Source organism: Podarcis raffonei, chromosome 12, assembly GCF_027172205.1.
Source record: "Podarcis raffonei isolate rPodRaf1 chromosome 12, rPodRaf1.pri, whole genome shotgun sequence".
Classification (NCBI taxonomy): Eukaryota; Metazoa; Chordata; class Lepidosauria; order Squamata; family Lacertidae; genus Podarcis; species Podarcis raffonei.
The window spans coordinates 1,823,483-1,838,593 of NC_070613.1; the positions used below are offsets into that span (position 1 = coordinate 1,823,483).

The window sequence follows — 15,111 nt, forward strand, 5'->3', positions numbered from 1 at the left end:
AGCTGCATATTTAAAAAGCATAAAAATAAAATAGCTTCTTCTGTTGCAGGAGACCAATAAAGATCAACAGCTTGGCCCTTCTTCCTGGGTAGCCAGACAGCCTCCTTTTGTACCTCTGACCACAACTGGACTTCAAGGGAGATGCCACTGCGGATCGAAGGTTTTCGAAGAATATTTGAAATATAAATATAGTAGTTTAAACTCTGTTGCAGCGTTCGAGGAACTTCAGTAATAGTTGCAAGGTAGATATAAGAATTAAGACATATTAAGAAAAAGTTTAATTATGATAGAAGTGTGTATTGGCAATAAGTAATATGAAATCGAAATATGGAATAGACGGGAGGTGGGGTCTTTAGTGTTAAGACCAATTTATGTTTTATCGTTTGTTAAGAAAATTATGTGTCTATGGTTATTCCTGTGTGTAATTTGGTATTTGTGTTTTCTCTTCTTTTCTTGCTGTATCAATAGGAAATAAAAAATAAAAGAGAGAGACAGGAAGCCAGGAACTGCCAATGCTCCTTCCCTGAGCCACAGCCCTTCTCCTGAAGCCATTCTAGGTCAGGAAGGAGCCAGCGGGGTCTTCCCTGGCCCCCCCTGCCCCTGCCCACTCCCACCCAGAGCAGCAGTGTTCTTACCCTTCAGCCCATAAGAATGTGAGACTTGAGCCTGGTAGCTCCATTGGTTGGAGCGCTGTGCTGAGAAGGCCAAGGTTGCAGGTTTGATCCCCATATGGGGCAGCTGCATATTCCTGCCTTGCAGGGGGTTGGACTAGATGACCCTGGGGTCCCTTCCAACTCTACGATTCTATGAAGAACCTCTTGGATCAATGGCCCATTGAGTCCAGCATCCTCTTTTCACAGTGACTGACCAGGTGCCCATTAGGGGAAACCTGAAAATAGGATGCGAGCACCAGAGCATCTCTCCCCACCTGTGGCTTCCAAAACTGGTACCCAGAAGCGTTTGCTGCCTCCGAGGGGGGAGGGCCCAGCAGAGCCATCATTCTGGCCGGGTTACCTGCTGGAGGGTTATTTGTCCACCTCCAGGACACTCTCCTATGCTGGGAATCCCACAGGGCAAAGGATCTGATACCCCACCAGGTGATTCTTCCTCCTCCTCCTCCTGCTCACCTTCCTCCATTTCGTGGGGCCTGGATCCCTCATCCCCCGGGGACCCAGGGACTGCAGCAGCAGCTCTCAGGCGGAGCTGACTTGCTTGCCAACCAATTTACGCTCAGAATTTGGAACTTGCCTTCCAGGCCAGAGCCAACGCCCAGGGCTCTTCACACAGATTTATAAACAACACTGATTTATAAAGTCCTCGCTGCAACCGAGGATTTATTAAAATATGCAAAGGATGCCATCCATTAGCATATGCAATGCAGGTTTTGAAAGACTGCGTTTGTCCTGCAGAAGTTATTATCCGCCCTCCCTTCCCCACAGGTGGGCGGGGTTTGGGGCACAAAGCGGGGCTCACCTGGACAGGTGCCACCCACCTGCTTGAGCCGGCCTTTGACCTGCCCTCAGCCAGGGAGGACAATGGACAGCTGGCCAAGAAAAGAGGCTGACTCCGTTGGCCAAGCATCTTTTGCTGTTCTTCCTTCCAGGATCACCCACCCCCCCTCCCTCAAATTAATAATTTCTTGCCTCCATAAATTCATCCTAGGTCAGCGGTCTTCAAGTTAATGATTCTTTCCTTACAGGCTAATATTTTGCAATCAAGGTCAGCGGGCGCTGTTGCGGTCGTAAAATGGTTGCTGTATTCAGAATCGGGAACGAATTTTCCCTGCATTGTCAGGTTTTGCCTTATCACAACTTTGGCAGTTTAGGCCTTGGCAAGGTATCCTTTAGTCCAACATCAAGTTGGGGGGATGCATTCATGCTCCCCCCCCCCATGCGGCGGCGCTTGCAGGGCCTGTTAAAGGGCAAAACCAGGACTCCCTGGCCCTAGAGCGGCGGCATGTAGGTCAAACTCCCCGGACGAGGTTGGTGGAAGGGCAGGCTGTCTAAGTTTGCGCTTTGCAGTCCCCTCTCACTGGACCTCATCTGCCTGCATATTCTCAGCCACGCGGGCTGAGAGGGTTACCTGCCAAGGCCTGTGCCAAATTGCCCAAGTCTGAAGCTCAATAAAGTTGTGGCCAATTTGAACCCATACTCAGGTCTCGTCTCATCATTTGGGGAAAGGGGTGGGCACCACAGACAGGGTTTAGCACATGTGTCCGCAAGCAGGGTTTACTACCTCTTGACATTTTTTTTATAAAAAAAACCCTGCTTTGTCCTACACAGGCATAGGCAAACTTGGCCCTCCAGCTGTTTTGGGACTACAACTCCCATCATCCCTAGCTAACAGGACCAGTGGTCAGGGATGATGGGAACGGTAGTCCCAAAACAGCTGGAGGGCCAAGTTTGCCTGGTCTTCCAGTTGATTGCAATCATCTCAATCACTTACTTTAAAAATATTTTGCAGATAATTTTTATGTTTCTCTCTTCCCTCCCTCCCTGGCTACCTGCCCGCTAACTGCTTTCAGGGTTTTATTCCAATGAGGCAGGTTTTTCATTTTGTTCAGTAAATAAGTGTCTATTTGAGAGGCAGGGTGGTGTAGTGGCTAGAGTGCCAGGCTGTGACCTGGGAGAGCCCCGGGTACGAATCCCCACTTGGCCAGAAAGCTCGCTGGGTGTGACTTTAGGGGCCAGGCACTGTCTCTCAACCTCTTGCCTCCCTTGCAGGCTTGTTAAATGAGGACATGGAGAACCGTGCGGACCATGTTGAGTTCCTTGGAGAAAAACGGTGGCCTATAAATGCAATAATCAATCGATCTAGATTGCATGGTGCAAATGTGGCCCTAGAAAGCCAAGGTTCTGGCTCAGCTCCCCACCGATCCTGAATCTAGTCCACAGTTTCCCAAACTTGGGTCCCTGGCTGTTTTGGGACTACAACTCCCACCATCCCTAGCTAGCAGGACCAGTGGGTCAGGGACGATGGGAACTGTAGTCCCGAAACAGCCGGAGACCCACATTTGAGAAACCCCAATCTAGTCTTATTAACGTGGATCCTAAATGTCAGTCCTGCCTGTGGGCTCCCCAGCCGCTCTCTGGCATCAGCGGGCAGCAGGTGCCCTACCCTTGTGGATCTGGTCCAGGAACTGGCGGCCACGAACACAGAAGACGGGAGCCCCAATACCACGCCTGCGGGGTTGGCCTTTGGACATGCCAATCGGGGGAGGAATCCAGACCATCGTCCTTGCATGCCAGCCCAAGCTATGTCTCCACACAGTCGCCCACAATCAGGGAGACTTCAGAGGTTTTTTGAAAAGGAAAATCAAGGTGGTTTTTTTTGGTCTATGCAGCTTAGAGGGGCCCAAATGACAAGGGATTATAGATGAGATGGAAGACCTCTGGGAAGGTGTATATTATTATTATTATTATTATTAACTTATACCCCGCCCATCTGGCTGGGTTTCCCCAGCCACACTGGGCAGCTCCCAACAGAAGGAGAAGAAGAAGGAGGAGGAGGAGGAGGAGGAGGAGGAGGAGGAGGAGGAGGAGGAGGAAGCGATAAATCATCAAACATTAAAAACTTCCCTAAACAGGGCTGCCTTCAGATGTTTTTTAAAATGTGCTGCACTTTCCCTGCTACCCAAGGCAAGAGTGGCAAGCCTTGGGCCCTCCAGTCGCCGCTGAACTACAACTCCCATCAGCCTCAGCAAGCATAGGGGCGGAATCATAGAATGGCAGTTGGGACCCCCCAGGGGCATCTAGTCTAACCCTCTGCAAAGTCTAACCTCGCTGCTAAATGATGATGGGAGGTGTAATGTGGCACACCCGCGACTAACAGAGAAGCAAGATCACCTGCGTCCTATGCTCAGGTTGTATATATGTGTAAATAAAACCATATACCCTGAAGACATCGCTGTCTCTGCTGACCTTCCAAGGAAACTGAACCTTGGGCTCAGAACCCCGGGGGTCTCTCAGCTCTCAGAGATCGGGGGGTGGGGGCGTAAAAGCAGCAGGAGAAACAGAGGCACATTTCACAGATGTTTTAATGGAATCTCCACCCCCCCCCCAAGGAAAGGCCCCGCTCTCAAGTGACCAATGGTCTCCCTGCGGTAAATGCACTTGAGGCACGGATTCACACATGACAGAATGAAGGGGTTATGTCTGAATGAGCAGGAGTGGATCTGCCCTTTGGAAGAACGTCGGTCCTCTCCGCGGGTCTGAAACGAGCAAGTTGTTAAGATTTCTTTCCAATCTTTAGAAATTTAACGCTCAATGGGCACCAAAGACTCTGCCCTAAGGTTCGGAAGAAACCTTGCTTCCTTCCAGAAGGGGGTCTCTGTGGGGTCAGCGATGAGAGGAGCCGGGCAAAGTTTGGAGTCTGTTAGAAACTAGGAGCACCAGGTCATGAGCTAACTCCGAACTTTTGCTGGATGCAGAAAGGATGCAAGAGGCAAGTTTTAAAAAGAAACTTTTAATAGCCTTTCCGTCTTTCGCCGCTTGGTTCCCTACTAAATGCTTTGGACTACAACTCCCATCATGCTGTGCTGGCTGGGGGCTGATGGGAGTTGTAGTCCAAGATACCTCAGAGGGCACCAGGTTGCTGAAGGTTGTGCTACACTGAATGTAGCCCAGCCAGAATGGATCACAACACTTTCGACAACTACCTTATTTTCGCAGTTGCAGAAAAATGGCAAAAAAGAGGTTACCCAGCTCCTGGTGAGCTATATTTGACATGGTTGGTCACATGCAGTGCCCTGGTGCCTGGTATGAGGTGGCTGTCCCCTCCATACTTCAGTTAAGTTCAGGGATATGTGGACAAGCTCACCAGGAAATAAGTTCACACCTCACACATCAGCCAGGAAACTTCTTTTGACCTGTTCTGACCACCCAGCAAAGGACACTGAGCAACACCATATCCATTCTGCATCAGGCACAACCCCTGAGGTCCCAACACCAGGAAGGCCCTGCCCATCCTCATACAACGCTTCTCCTTTGCGCCAACCACGAATGGCCACCCTCCAGATGTGTGGGAGTACAACTCCCATTAACTGACACAGCTCAACACACCTGGAAGCTGATGGGAGTTGTAGTCCAAATCTTTTGGACCACGCTCAGGCTCCTTAATGTTGTGACTACTATTTGGGAGCCCTTATGCAAAGGACACGCTCTTGACCTAAGTCTGGGGTGGGGAAACCTGCAAAGGAGCAGCAGCTGAGTCCATGTTGTTGCCCTTTACCCAGACCTGGTATCCCAACGCAGGATGGGGAGGCAACCTAAGGCCGGGGGCCAGATCTGGCCCAATCGCCTTCTAAATCCGGCCCACGGATGGTCCGGGAATCAGTGTGTTTTCACATGAGTAGAATGTGTCCTTTTATTTCTGGGTTATTTGTGGGGCCTGCCTGGTGTTTTTACACGAGTAGAATGTATCCTTTTATTTAAAATGCATCTCTGGGTTATTTGTGAGCATAGGAATTCCTTCATTATTTTTTCCAAAATATAGTCCGGCCCCCCACAAGGTCTGAGGGGCGGTGGACCGGCCCCCGGCTGAAAAAGTTTGCTGACCCCTGTGGTACAGCATTGGCGCAGCAGATCCCGCAGCAAGACCACACTCTTGCAAACCACAAACGCAAAATAGAAGATTACAGTTAAGCAGAATGGACAGATGGACGGACGGACAGACACACACAAACGCACACGCACACTCTTTGTCCTGGCCTGCAAGAAAGTCAAGTTTTGGCAACGACCCGCCAAGCCGGCGGTCCCTACCGCGCCTCCACCTTCAGAGCGGGTGCCGGCCCTTGCGGGGCGCCCTTCCTGTGCACCCGCTGATGCTTAGCGAGGTGGTGCTTTTGGACGAAACGCTTCCCGCACTCAGCGCAGGGGTAGGGCTTCTCCCCCGTGTGGTAGCGCTGGTGCCGGACCAGGTTTGGCTTCTGGCTGAAGCGCTTCTCGCACTCGCCACACTGGTAAGGCCTCTCGCCGGTGTGGATCCGGCGGTGGATGGTGAGAGCCGACCACGACACGAAGCCTTTCCCGCACTCGTTGCAGATGTACTGCTTCTGTTCCGGGGCGGGGGGCTTGGGCAGCTCAGGCTTCCAGAAGACCCCCTTCTTCGTCTGCGACAGAGCCAGCGGCCGAGTCCCCGGCTCGACGATCAAGACCGGCTGCCCGTCGTCGCCCTGCTGCCCAGAGACCTCAGCGGGGCGGAAAAGGCCCTGCCCTCCGGCCATCAGCGATTCCACCACCGCCTCCAAGCTCTCCCGCTCCGCCAGGGCCTCGGATCCCGCGTGGCCATCCCTCTGGTGCCCCGTGAGGCTCCCCTTGGTGGGGAAGGTGTGCCCGCAGGTGTGGCACTGGAAACCCTTCTCCGCCGCGTGGGTCCGCTGGTGCTTGAGCAGGTGCTGCTTCTGGGTGAAGCCTTTTCCGCACTCGGCGCAGGCGTGAGGCCTCTCGCCGCTGTGGTACCGGAGGTGGCGCAGGAGGTTGGGCTTCTGGGTGAAGCTCTTCCCGCACTGGGCACACGGGAAGGGCTTCTCGCCTGTGTGGATGCGCTGGTGGATGCTGAGCGAGGACCACCAGGTGAAGCCTTTGCCGCACTCGCTGCAGATGAACTTCTTCACCCCCCGACGGCGCCCTGTGGGCCGCGCTGGCGCCCAGCCCAGGCTGGCCCGCGCCTCCTCCCGCTGCCTGGCCACCGTCTCCCGGTAGGCCTCCTTCAGCTCCTGGAAAACCAGCCGACGTTGGCAGGCGTGGATCCGTCGGTGGAGGCGCAGCACCGCCTTGTTGCTGAAGCTCCGCTGGCACTCGGGGCAGGCGCTTGGGCTTGGCCGCGCCCGGAAGTGGGTCCGCTGGTGCTTGGCAAGGTGCTGCTTCTGGCTGAAGCGCCTCCCGCACGCCTGGCACCCAAAGGGCTTCCCCCCGGTGTGGGTGCGCTGGTGGGTGTTCAGCGATGACCGCCAGGCAAAGCCTATCCCACACTCCCCGCAGGTGAAGTCTCCCTCCGCGGCGCCCGTTCTCTGGGTCGCTTTGCCCTCCCCAACTCGGACAGCGCTGCGCAGCTCTTCACCCGCCAAGTCCGCTCTTCCTGCGCCATAGGTGCACAAGCCCCTGCTTCCTCCGGAGTTGGGGTCGTCTTCTTCCTCCTCCTCCGCTGGGGGCATCTTCTGGTTCCTCACGGCCAGTCTGTGCCATCGAGGGAAACTCCTTCTCCGGCTGGCGCACTGGAAAATGGCGCCTTTCACTGCCCGCTTCGTGTCGGTGGTTCCGTTTGGTTTCTTGGCCTCTTTTTCTGGACAACTTCCCTCTTCGGTATATCTGGTCGTGCAGAGGACTTCTGGAAGACAAAAGGGAAATAACAGAGCCAGAGGTTGGTGGTTGTCATTTCGAAGGAATAAAAATAAAATAAAAAGGAATAAAAAAAAAGAGGAATAATTAGAAAAGGGAGGGTCTCATTCCTGCGTACCAGATGGAGCTGGTAGACAGCTGCCCTGGACACATAACTGACCTGCACCTCCATGGACAGCTGTGAGTCCAGAATGACTCCCAGGCTGCGCACCTGGTCCTTCAGGGGCACAGTTGCCCCATTCAGGACCAGGGAGTCCTCCACACCAGCCCGCCCCCTGTCCCCCAAAAACAGTACTTGGGTTTCTAGAGACAGGTGTGCCCAGGAGAACCTCCAAGCTATGCACTTGCTCCTTCAGAGGGAGCGTGACCCCAAATAAAATGGGTAACTTGCCTCCCCGCTGGGCATAGCAGCTCCCCACATCTCGGAGGACAACACAAACCTGAGCTGACGTTCTGGGACGCTTCGTTTTCTCCAGAATCTCTCTTACGCAGGAGGCCACCAATCTCTCTCCTTTCCTCCATCCTTCCTGGCTCTGGGAAGCCTGGAAAACACAGGAACAGCCATTAATTTGGGAGGAAGAGGCAGCCCACCGTCTCTTGCGCGGTCGGGAGAAGCAACCGCAGAACATCATGAGCCAAGGAGGATTTCGAGCAGCCAGCCACCGTCCTCCCCCAGGAGGCAGGAGGTCCAGGATGCTGGGCTTTGAAACCCGGAATGGCCAAGTACGATGAGGAAGAGGACGTTAAATATAGGCCTGTTCATTGGATGGACCACATCAGCTCTCATAGCAAATTCTCCCCCATGAACTTGTCCAATCCTCTTTTAAAGCTATCCTGGCTGGTTGCCATCATTGTGTCCTGTGGCAAGGAGTTCCACAGTTTAACAATGCAGTGCATGAATAAGTGCTTCCATTTCTATGTTCTGAATCTTCCAACATTCAGCTCCACTGTATGTCCATGACTTCTAGTGTTATGAGAGAGGGAGAAAAACTTTTCTCTCTTTTTTAGTTTTTTATTTATACTTTTCAAATTTATACATTTCATTAGTTTTACAATCAATTTGACATTTCAAAAATTGACATCCTTCCCCCTCCCTTTTCTCTCTCCACTTTCTCCTTGCCAGGAGTAATTTTACAAACTTCTAGTATGTCGACTCTTCCTCACCTTTCCCCTAAACTCAAACCAAACGCCGCACCCTTTCCTCACCAGAGAGTCGCTCCATCCCCTTGATCTATTCCTTTGCCCTTTCCTGAACACTTTCCCAACTCTATAACATCATTTTTGAGGCGAGGCAACCAGAACCGTACCCAGTGCTCCCATTGCAGCCACACCACAGATATGTTTAACAGCATTACTATATTGGCAGTTTTAGTTTCAATTCCTTTCCTTATGATCCTAATGTTAAAAGGAACAGGAGTCTCTCGATTACCCCAAAGATGGAAAACATTGCCTGATTTCAACAACTCACTAATGGTGCAATAAGATGTGGAAAATTGCATTACATGAAAAACTTACCTGGTGGTACCCCTATTTTTTTTGAAAGGCAAAACAAAGGTAACTTCTTTTGTCTCTGTTTGGTGGGATTTTATTGAAGGAAGGTAAATGCATTTTCTCTTCCACAAATCTCTCAAGAAATTTGGAATAAGCAACATCAAATTGGATGAATTTCTTTTCTTGGTGTAAGACAGAGCCTTTTCTTCTTGGTGCTCCTTTTGTCTCTAAAGATCACTTTTAAAGTTTCATGTTTTTATGTCAGGTGTGCCCCATCTCTTGTTCTCTCTCATTTCCCATGACGGTATCTTCCACTCACCTGCCCGCATATCATTGCAAATATCCAGGTAACCAGCTTTATAACTTCTTCTTGTGAATGTAACATCCCATGACAGCCCTGGCTTGGTTGTGGTTTGGTTTTCATTTGTTTATCCCATAAAGTTCTATTTTGTTATTTGGGTTATATCGATAAAATGGAATCAATATATATATATATATATAAAATTAAAGGTCCAGCAACCACCTCTGGGCCAGGAATCGTAGCTGGAGAGACCCTTTGTGGACCTTAGTGCCCAATGCTGGCACAACGACAGCCGTATCTGCACCCTCCACCTCTGCAAGTGACCAAGGCAGCAAGATAAACTAAAATAAAATCTGGCCAGCTGTCAAGCACAACAGGTGCACGTCCCCCCAGCATGGAGAAAGCTCCACCTGTTCGAGTCCTCCTTGTCCTGCAACTGTCCGAAGTCACAGCGCCTCCATCTAGGGAGGGGAAATGGCAACCCCCATGAGGTACCTCTATAACCACAGGCAAAATATGCATCATATATAATCATATATAATGTTTAACAGACCACTGTATTTTAATACTTTGTTGGAAGCCACCCAGAGTGGCTGGGGAAACCCAGCCAGAAGGGTGGGGTATAAATAAATTATTATTATTATTATTATTATTATTATTATTATTATTATTATTACTACTACTATAGAGTTGGAAAGGACCCCAAGGGTCAATCTAGTCCAACGCCCTGCAAGGCAGAAATCTCAGCTAAAGCATCCCTGACAGATGGCCACCCAACCTCTGCTTAGAAACCTCCACAGGTTCGAGTCCTACCCTCTGGAACAGGAGAAAACAAGCTTGCTACATTTTCCAGATATTGGCAGGTGGCTCTCGTATCTCCTCTCCGTCTCCTCTTCCAAGATAAACATCCTCAGCTCCTTCAAACGTTCCTCTTACGTCTTGATCGTCTTGGTCTCCCTCCTCTGCACACCTCCCAGCTTGTCCAAACCATCCTTAAACTGTGGTACCCAGAACGAGACACAGGACTCGAAGGCAGAAGAGAGCGGGGATGCGACTTCCCTTAATCTGTACCCAAGACATCACTCCCATATAGACTCTTAGCAGCCTGGCTCAAAATCCCCCTGGGGCAGCCACAAGGAGCGAGATTTTTTTTCTCCACCACTGCGGAGAAGAAACAAGGGGAAAGAATGGCTTGAGCGGCTGAATTGATGGCTGTCAGAGCAACTAAGGTCCTGGGCCAGAAAAGCTGACAGCGCGAGCAAGAGGACACCTCCACCGTTTTCCAGCTCTAAGGACAATCTGCTTTGGGCAGGGCCTTTTTAATTTGTGGCAGATACACAGCATCCTGCATGAAGCTCCGGCGCTGCTGCCAGTCAGTGCTGACAATACTGAACTCAGCGGAGGAATGATATGGCTCTGCATAAGGCTGCTTCCTATATTATTACATTACATTACATTCTTATTAGGGAAGGTTGGTGGTAGCAGTTGCTTAGCATGCAGAAGGTTCTGAGTTCGAATTTCTAATAGTATGTCAAGGCTGGGTGGGGTGTAGACTCCCCTGCCTGAAATGCTGCCGGTCAGAGGAGGCGGCCCTGAGCTAGGTGGACCCATACGGTCTGACTCTGTAGGCTGCTGCCAGCTGGGCACGACCTCCTCCGCCTCCTGCACAGGCAGGCAGCCCACACTCATCGGTGCCAGCTGAGCCCGGGCAGGAGGATGCCCCTCCTGGATCTGGCAGCTGCTGCGAATCTGCAAATGCCCAAACCAAAGGAAGTCGCCGGAGGACTCGGGAGCCAAAGGCCGAGAGCACCCGCTTGGCTCGGCTGCGCGCCTGGGCATGGCAGACTCCCTCCATGCAGCCAGCAAAAGGCTCCGGGAGCTTTCTGCTTGGATCCCCCCCAACAGATCCCGGGATCCTGCTGGGATCCAGTGGATCTGCAGCGCTGAGCATGCCAGCACCCCAAAAAAATGCTCCTACCTGGTGACTTGGGCTCTGCCAGCCAATCCCCGCCTTCTGCAACCAGCTGGCTCCTCTGTTTGCACTGGCCAAGAGAATGCAATGCCACCTTAAGAAGCTCCGGTGCAATGATTGGCCGCGGCGCCTGCCAATCTCATCCCCCGGCGGGAGGCGGGACCGCGGAGGAAAGACTTCGCGCAGAAGCGAGAGAAGAGAAAGGACGCCGGCGCGCAGGGAGCACGAAGCGGCGCCTGCGATTGGCTGCGGCGCGCAGCCGAGCCGGCGCCATTGGAGAAAGGGAGGGCCAATAGGAAGGTGGCTGGTGCAGCTCGCTCCGCCCCTCCTCCGCAGGTCAAGGCTTAACCCCTGCGCGTCCAGCGGAAAGTGAAACTGAATAGAAGGAGCAGAATCGCGAAAAGAAAAGGTGTAATAGATAGATAGATAGATAGATAGATAGATAGATAGATAGATAGATATAGATTGTTGTTATTATTTTTAATAACTTTTTAAAAATAACTTTTAATAACTTTTAATATTATATTTAATAACTTTAAAAAATAGAATTGTGAAGTTGGGACCCCCAAGGGTCATCTAGTCTGACCCGCTGCAATGCTGGAATCACAACTAAGGAATATCTGACAGGCACCCCCGAGCTCTGTTTAGAAACCCCCCAAATGCTGTCTGCACGCCTGCGTCCTTGAACCTTGGGGCCCCAGGTGTTGTGGGACTGAAATCCCCATCGTCCCCAGCCAGCATGACCAATGGTCAGAGCAGTGGGAGTTTTACTCCAACCACATCTGGGGACTCAAGCCTGGAGAGCAATGGAGTCTGCACTGGCTGGCAGCATCTCTCCGGGGTCCAGGCAGGACTCTCTCCCAGGGATCGGACCTGGGACCTTCTGCCTCGCAAACAGATGCTCTCTGCCACTGAGCTAGGGCCCTTCTGGACCAACGGGGCTGGACTCCCTTCCGCCAGACCTCCAAGAGTGAGGGGTCTGCATCCCAGGAAGCCCCCTGCTCACATCTTGCCTCTGCCATGGACTCAGACTCACAGGGCCTTGGGAGAGATCACCTTTTCGCAGCTTGCAGCTCCCGTCTGCTCAGGTGGGGCTAAGAGGGCATTCTGCATTCTCATTTTGTATTTTCCTGATGTGAACTGTTCAGATGAAGGGCAGTAGACTAATTAAATAATTAAATAAATAACGATGATGGTAATAATTATGTCTGGATGGAGAACCCGCAAACCCCAAAGTAGTCCGGGCTGATTTCTGTTGAAGATATGTGGACTGGCACTGACATACACAACATCGGTGCCAAGTATTCTCACGATCAGCCTCTGTGCTACACAGCATTCTTTAGCAGGAAGGCGACTGTGGGCTTCGTAAGAACGCTGGCATTAATGCGAAGGATAGTTATCGTACAGTGGTAGCTTGGTTCTCAAATGCCTTGGTACTCAAACAACTTGGAACTCAAACACTGCAAACCCGGAAGTGTTCCAGTTTGTGAACTTTTTTTGGAAGCCGAACGTGCTCCTTTTTGAGAGTTACGCTGGTGATTTGAGTGTTACGCTGAGGTCTGTTTGATTTTGCTATTTATTTTGCTGTTTTGTTTTGGTGGCTTTCTTGTTTTGTTTTTGTGACTGTGTGACACCCAGTTCAGCTACTGATTGATTGTGTGACTGCAGTACCGTGTTTATTGCTTTCATTTTATGAATCAATGGCAAAAATCATGTTAAATTGCTGTTTTAGGGGTAGTTTTTAAAATCAGGTTACCAGACGTCCCCGTTTCCCGGGGACAGTCCCCGGATTTACCAATCTGTCCCCTAGCAAAATCCATTGAAGTTGAGAAGTGTCCCCGGATTCATTGAAAAAAATCTGGTAACCTTATTTGAAAAGTCTGGAACGGATTAATCCATTTTGCATTACTTTCTATGGGAAAGCGCGCATTGGTTTTGGAACGCTTTGTTTTTGGAATGGACTTCTGGAACGGACTAAGTTTGAGAACCAAGGTACCGCTGTATTGGGAAGAAGGTGGCCTGTGCACAGACTTTTAGTGCCACCGTACAGATAAACTTGACCCACCGGAGTGATCCAGGTTATTGGGAATCTGTATGAAGAATGCTGTGTAACCTGGAAGCTCACATCCCCTAACTGCTGTATTTCCTCCTATTAAAAAGAGGTCCTTCTGCCATTTCCATGGTGGGTTGCAGGCATTCCCGTTAATTCAGAGATGGGGAACCTACAGCCCTCCAGATGTTGCTGGACTCTACAACTCCCATCAGCTCCACAACATTTGACCATGTTGGAAGGAGCTTTTGGGAATTGCAACCCATTGCATCTGCAAGGCCCCCCCGAGGTAATAATAATAATAAATCATTATTTCTACTCTGCCCATCTGGCTGGGTCTCCCCAGCCACTCTGGGTGACTTCCAGCAAAGATTAAAAATACATTAAAATGTCACACATTAAAAACTTTCCTGAACAGGGCTGCCTTCAGATGTCTTCTAAAAGTCAGATAGTTGTTGTTCTCTTTGACATCTGGTGGGAGGGCGTTCCACAGGGCGGGCACCACTACCAAGAAGGCCCTCTGCCTGGTTCCCTGTAACCTGGCTTCTCGCAGGGAGGGAACCGCCAGAAGGCCCTCAGTGCTGGATCTCAGTGTCTGGGCAGAATGATGGGGGTGGAGACGCTCCTTCAGATATACTGGACTGAGGCCGTTTAGGGCTTGAAAGGTCAGCTCCAACACTTTGAATTGTGCTCGGAAACGTACTGGGAGCCAATGTAGGTCTTTCAAGACCGGTGTTATGTGGTCTCGGCGGCCGCTCCCAGTCCCCAGTCTAGCTGCCGCATTCTGGATTAGTTGTAGTTTCTGGGTCACCTTCAAAGGTAGCCCCACATAGAGCGCATTGCAGTAGTCCAGATGTTTGCTGGACTCCCAGCAGCTCTACAACATTTGACCACGCTGGAAGGAGCTGATGGGAATTGCAGTCCATTGCATCTGCAAGGCCCCCCAAGGTGGTTTTAATTCAACTGGTTTTGGGAAGAAAGTGAGAGGCCACGTGGCCACAGTCGACACACTGCAAGGAGCTGTGTTTTTAAAATCAACATCTACCGCTTTATTTGTTTTAAAAGAGTATACAATAGGAAACTGCTTGAAAATGAAGTTGGCTTGTGTCTAAAACAGGGCACCTAGGAAGGGCAGTGTTACTACTTTGCATTATTTTCTTAAAGTTAGCATTAGGAGTTTAGGATGTGGTCTCCTTGTCCACAAGTCTTGCACACACGCACACACACACGACCCAATCCCATAGCCTGCCCTGGGTATAAATAATGCCGAATTAAGCAAATAGATGCAGAGAAGCTTTTCCCTCTTGCTCCGTTTGCATGCGGTGCTGCAGAAGCAGAAGGTAAAAAGTTGAAGGAGGCTTTGAGGACAGAGGTAGGACAATAGGATTGGAAGCTCCTCCTCCGCGTGGATTTTGAACCTCGTGCAGAGACGACACACACATCTTTGGATCGTGTCTCGCCAGGAATGAGGACTAGCCACCTGCTTATTTTCTAAAAAAATTAAGCTGCAATCCTAAAAGGGGAAAAAACAAACCAAAAGAATCTTGCCTGCTTCTGCGCGGAATTTCCCCCAAAGTCACGACAAGACAGGCCTGCTTCTAATTATTTAAAAAATCTATCATGCTGTGTCAGTTGTGGATGAGAGTCCTTTTTCTCGCTCTCTCGCTCTCTGTCCACAGGCACATCCCTGCCCCAAATTCTGCCGTTCACGTAAACCGTCCGTCTGCAAAGAAGCAGCAAAGATCCAGATTTTTTATTTTCTTTTTAGAGCTCAGGCTGGCTTTTGTTGGCTGCAGGGCCTCTGCAGTCCCTTGACTCTCGTAGTTAATCTGCGGAACTCCCTCCCTCAGGAGACAGCAACGGTCACCAATCTAGATGGCTTTAAAAGGGGATTAGACAAATTCTTGGAGGAGGAGGAGGAGGAGGAGAGAGCCAGGATGGTTCTGCTGTACCTCCACTG

General features: G+C 50.8%; 1 protein-coding gene across 1 annotated transcript; it reads right to left on the reverse strand.

The window, feature by feature from the left end:
- Window positions 1-4,018: 4,018 nt before the first annotated feature.
- ZNF775 (zinc finger protein 775) lies at window positions 4,019-11,191 on the reverse strand. Its single transcript, XM_053410311.1, has 3 exons — window positions 11,108-11,191; window positions 7,778-7,879; window positions 4,019-7,326 (listed from the first exon to the last, which is right to left on the reverse strand). Exons 2-3 carry the CDS (start codon window positions 7,857-7,859, stop codon window positions 5,756-5,758), a joined length of 1,653 nt encoding a protein of 550 aa, XP_053266286.1. The 5' UTR covers window positions 7,860-7,879; window positions 11,108-11,191; the 3' UTR covers window positions 4,019-5,755.
- Between the last annotated feature and the right edge of the window lie 3,920 nt (window positions 11,192-15,111).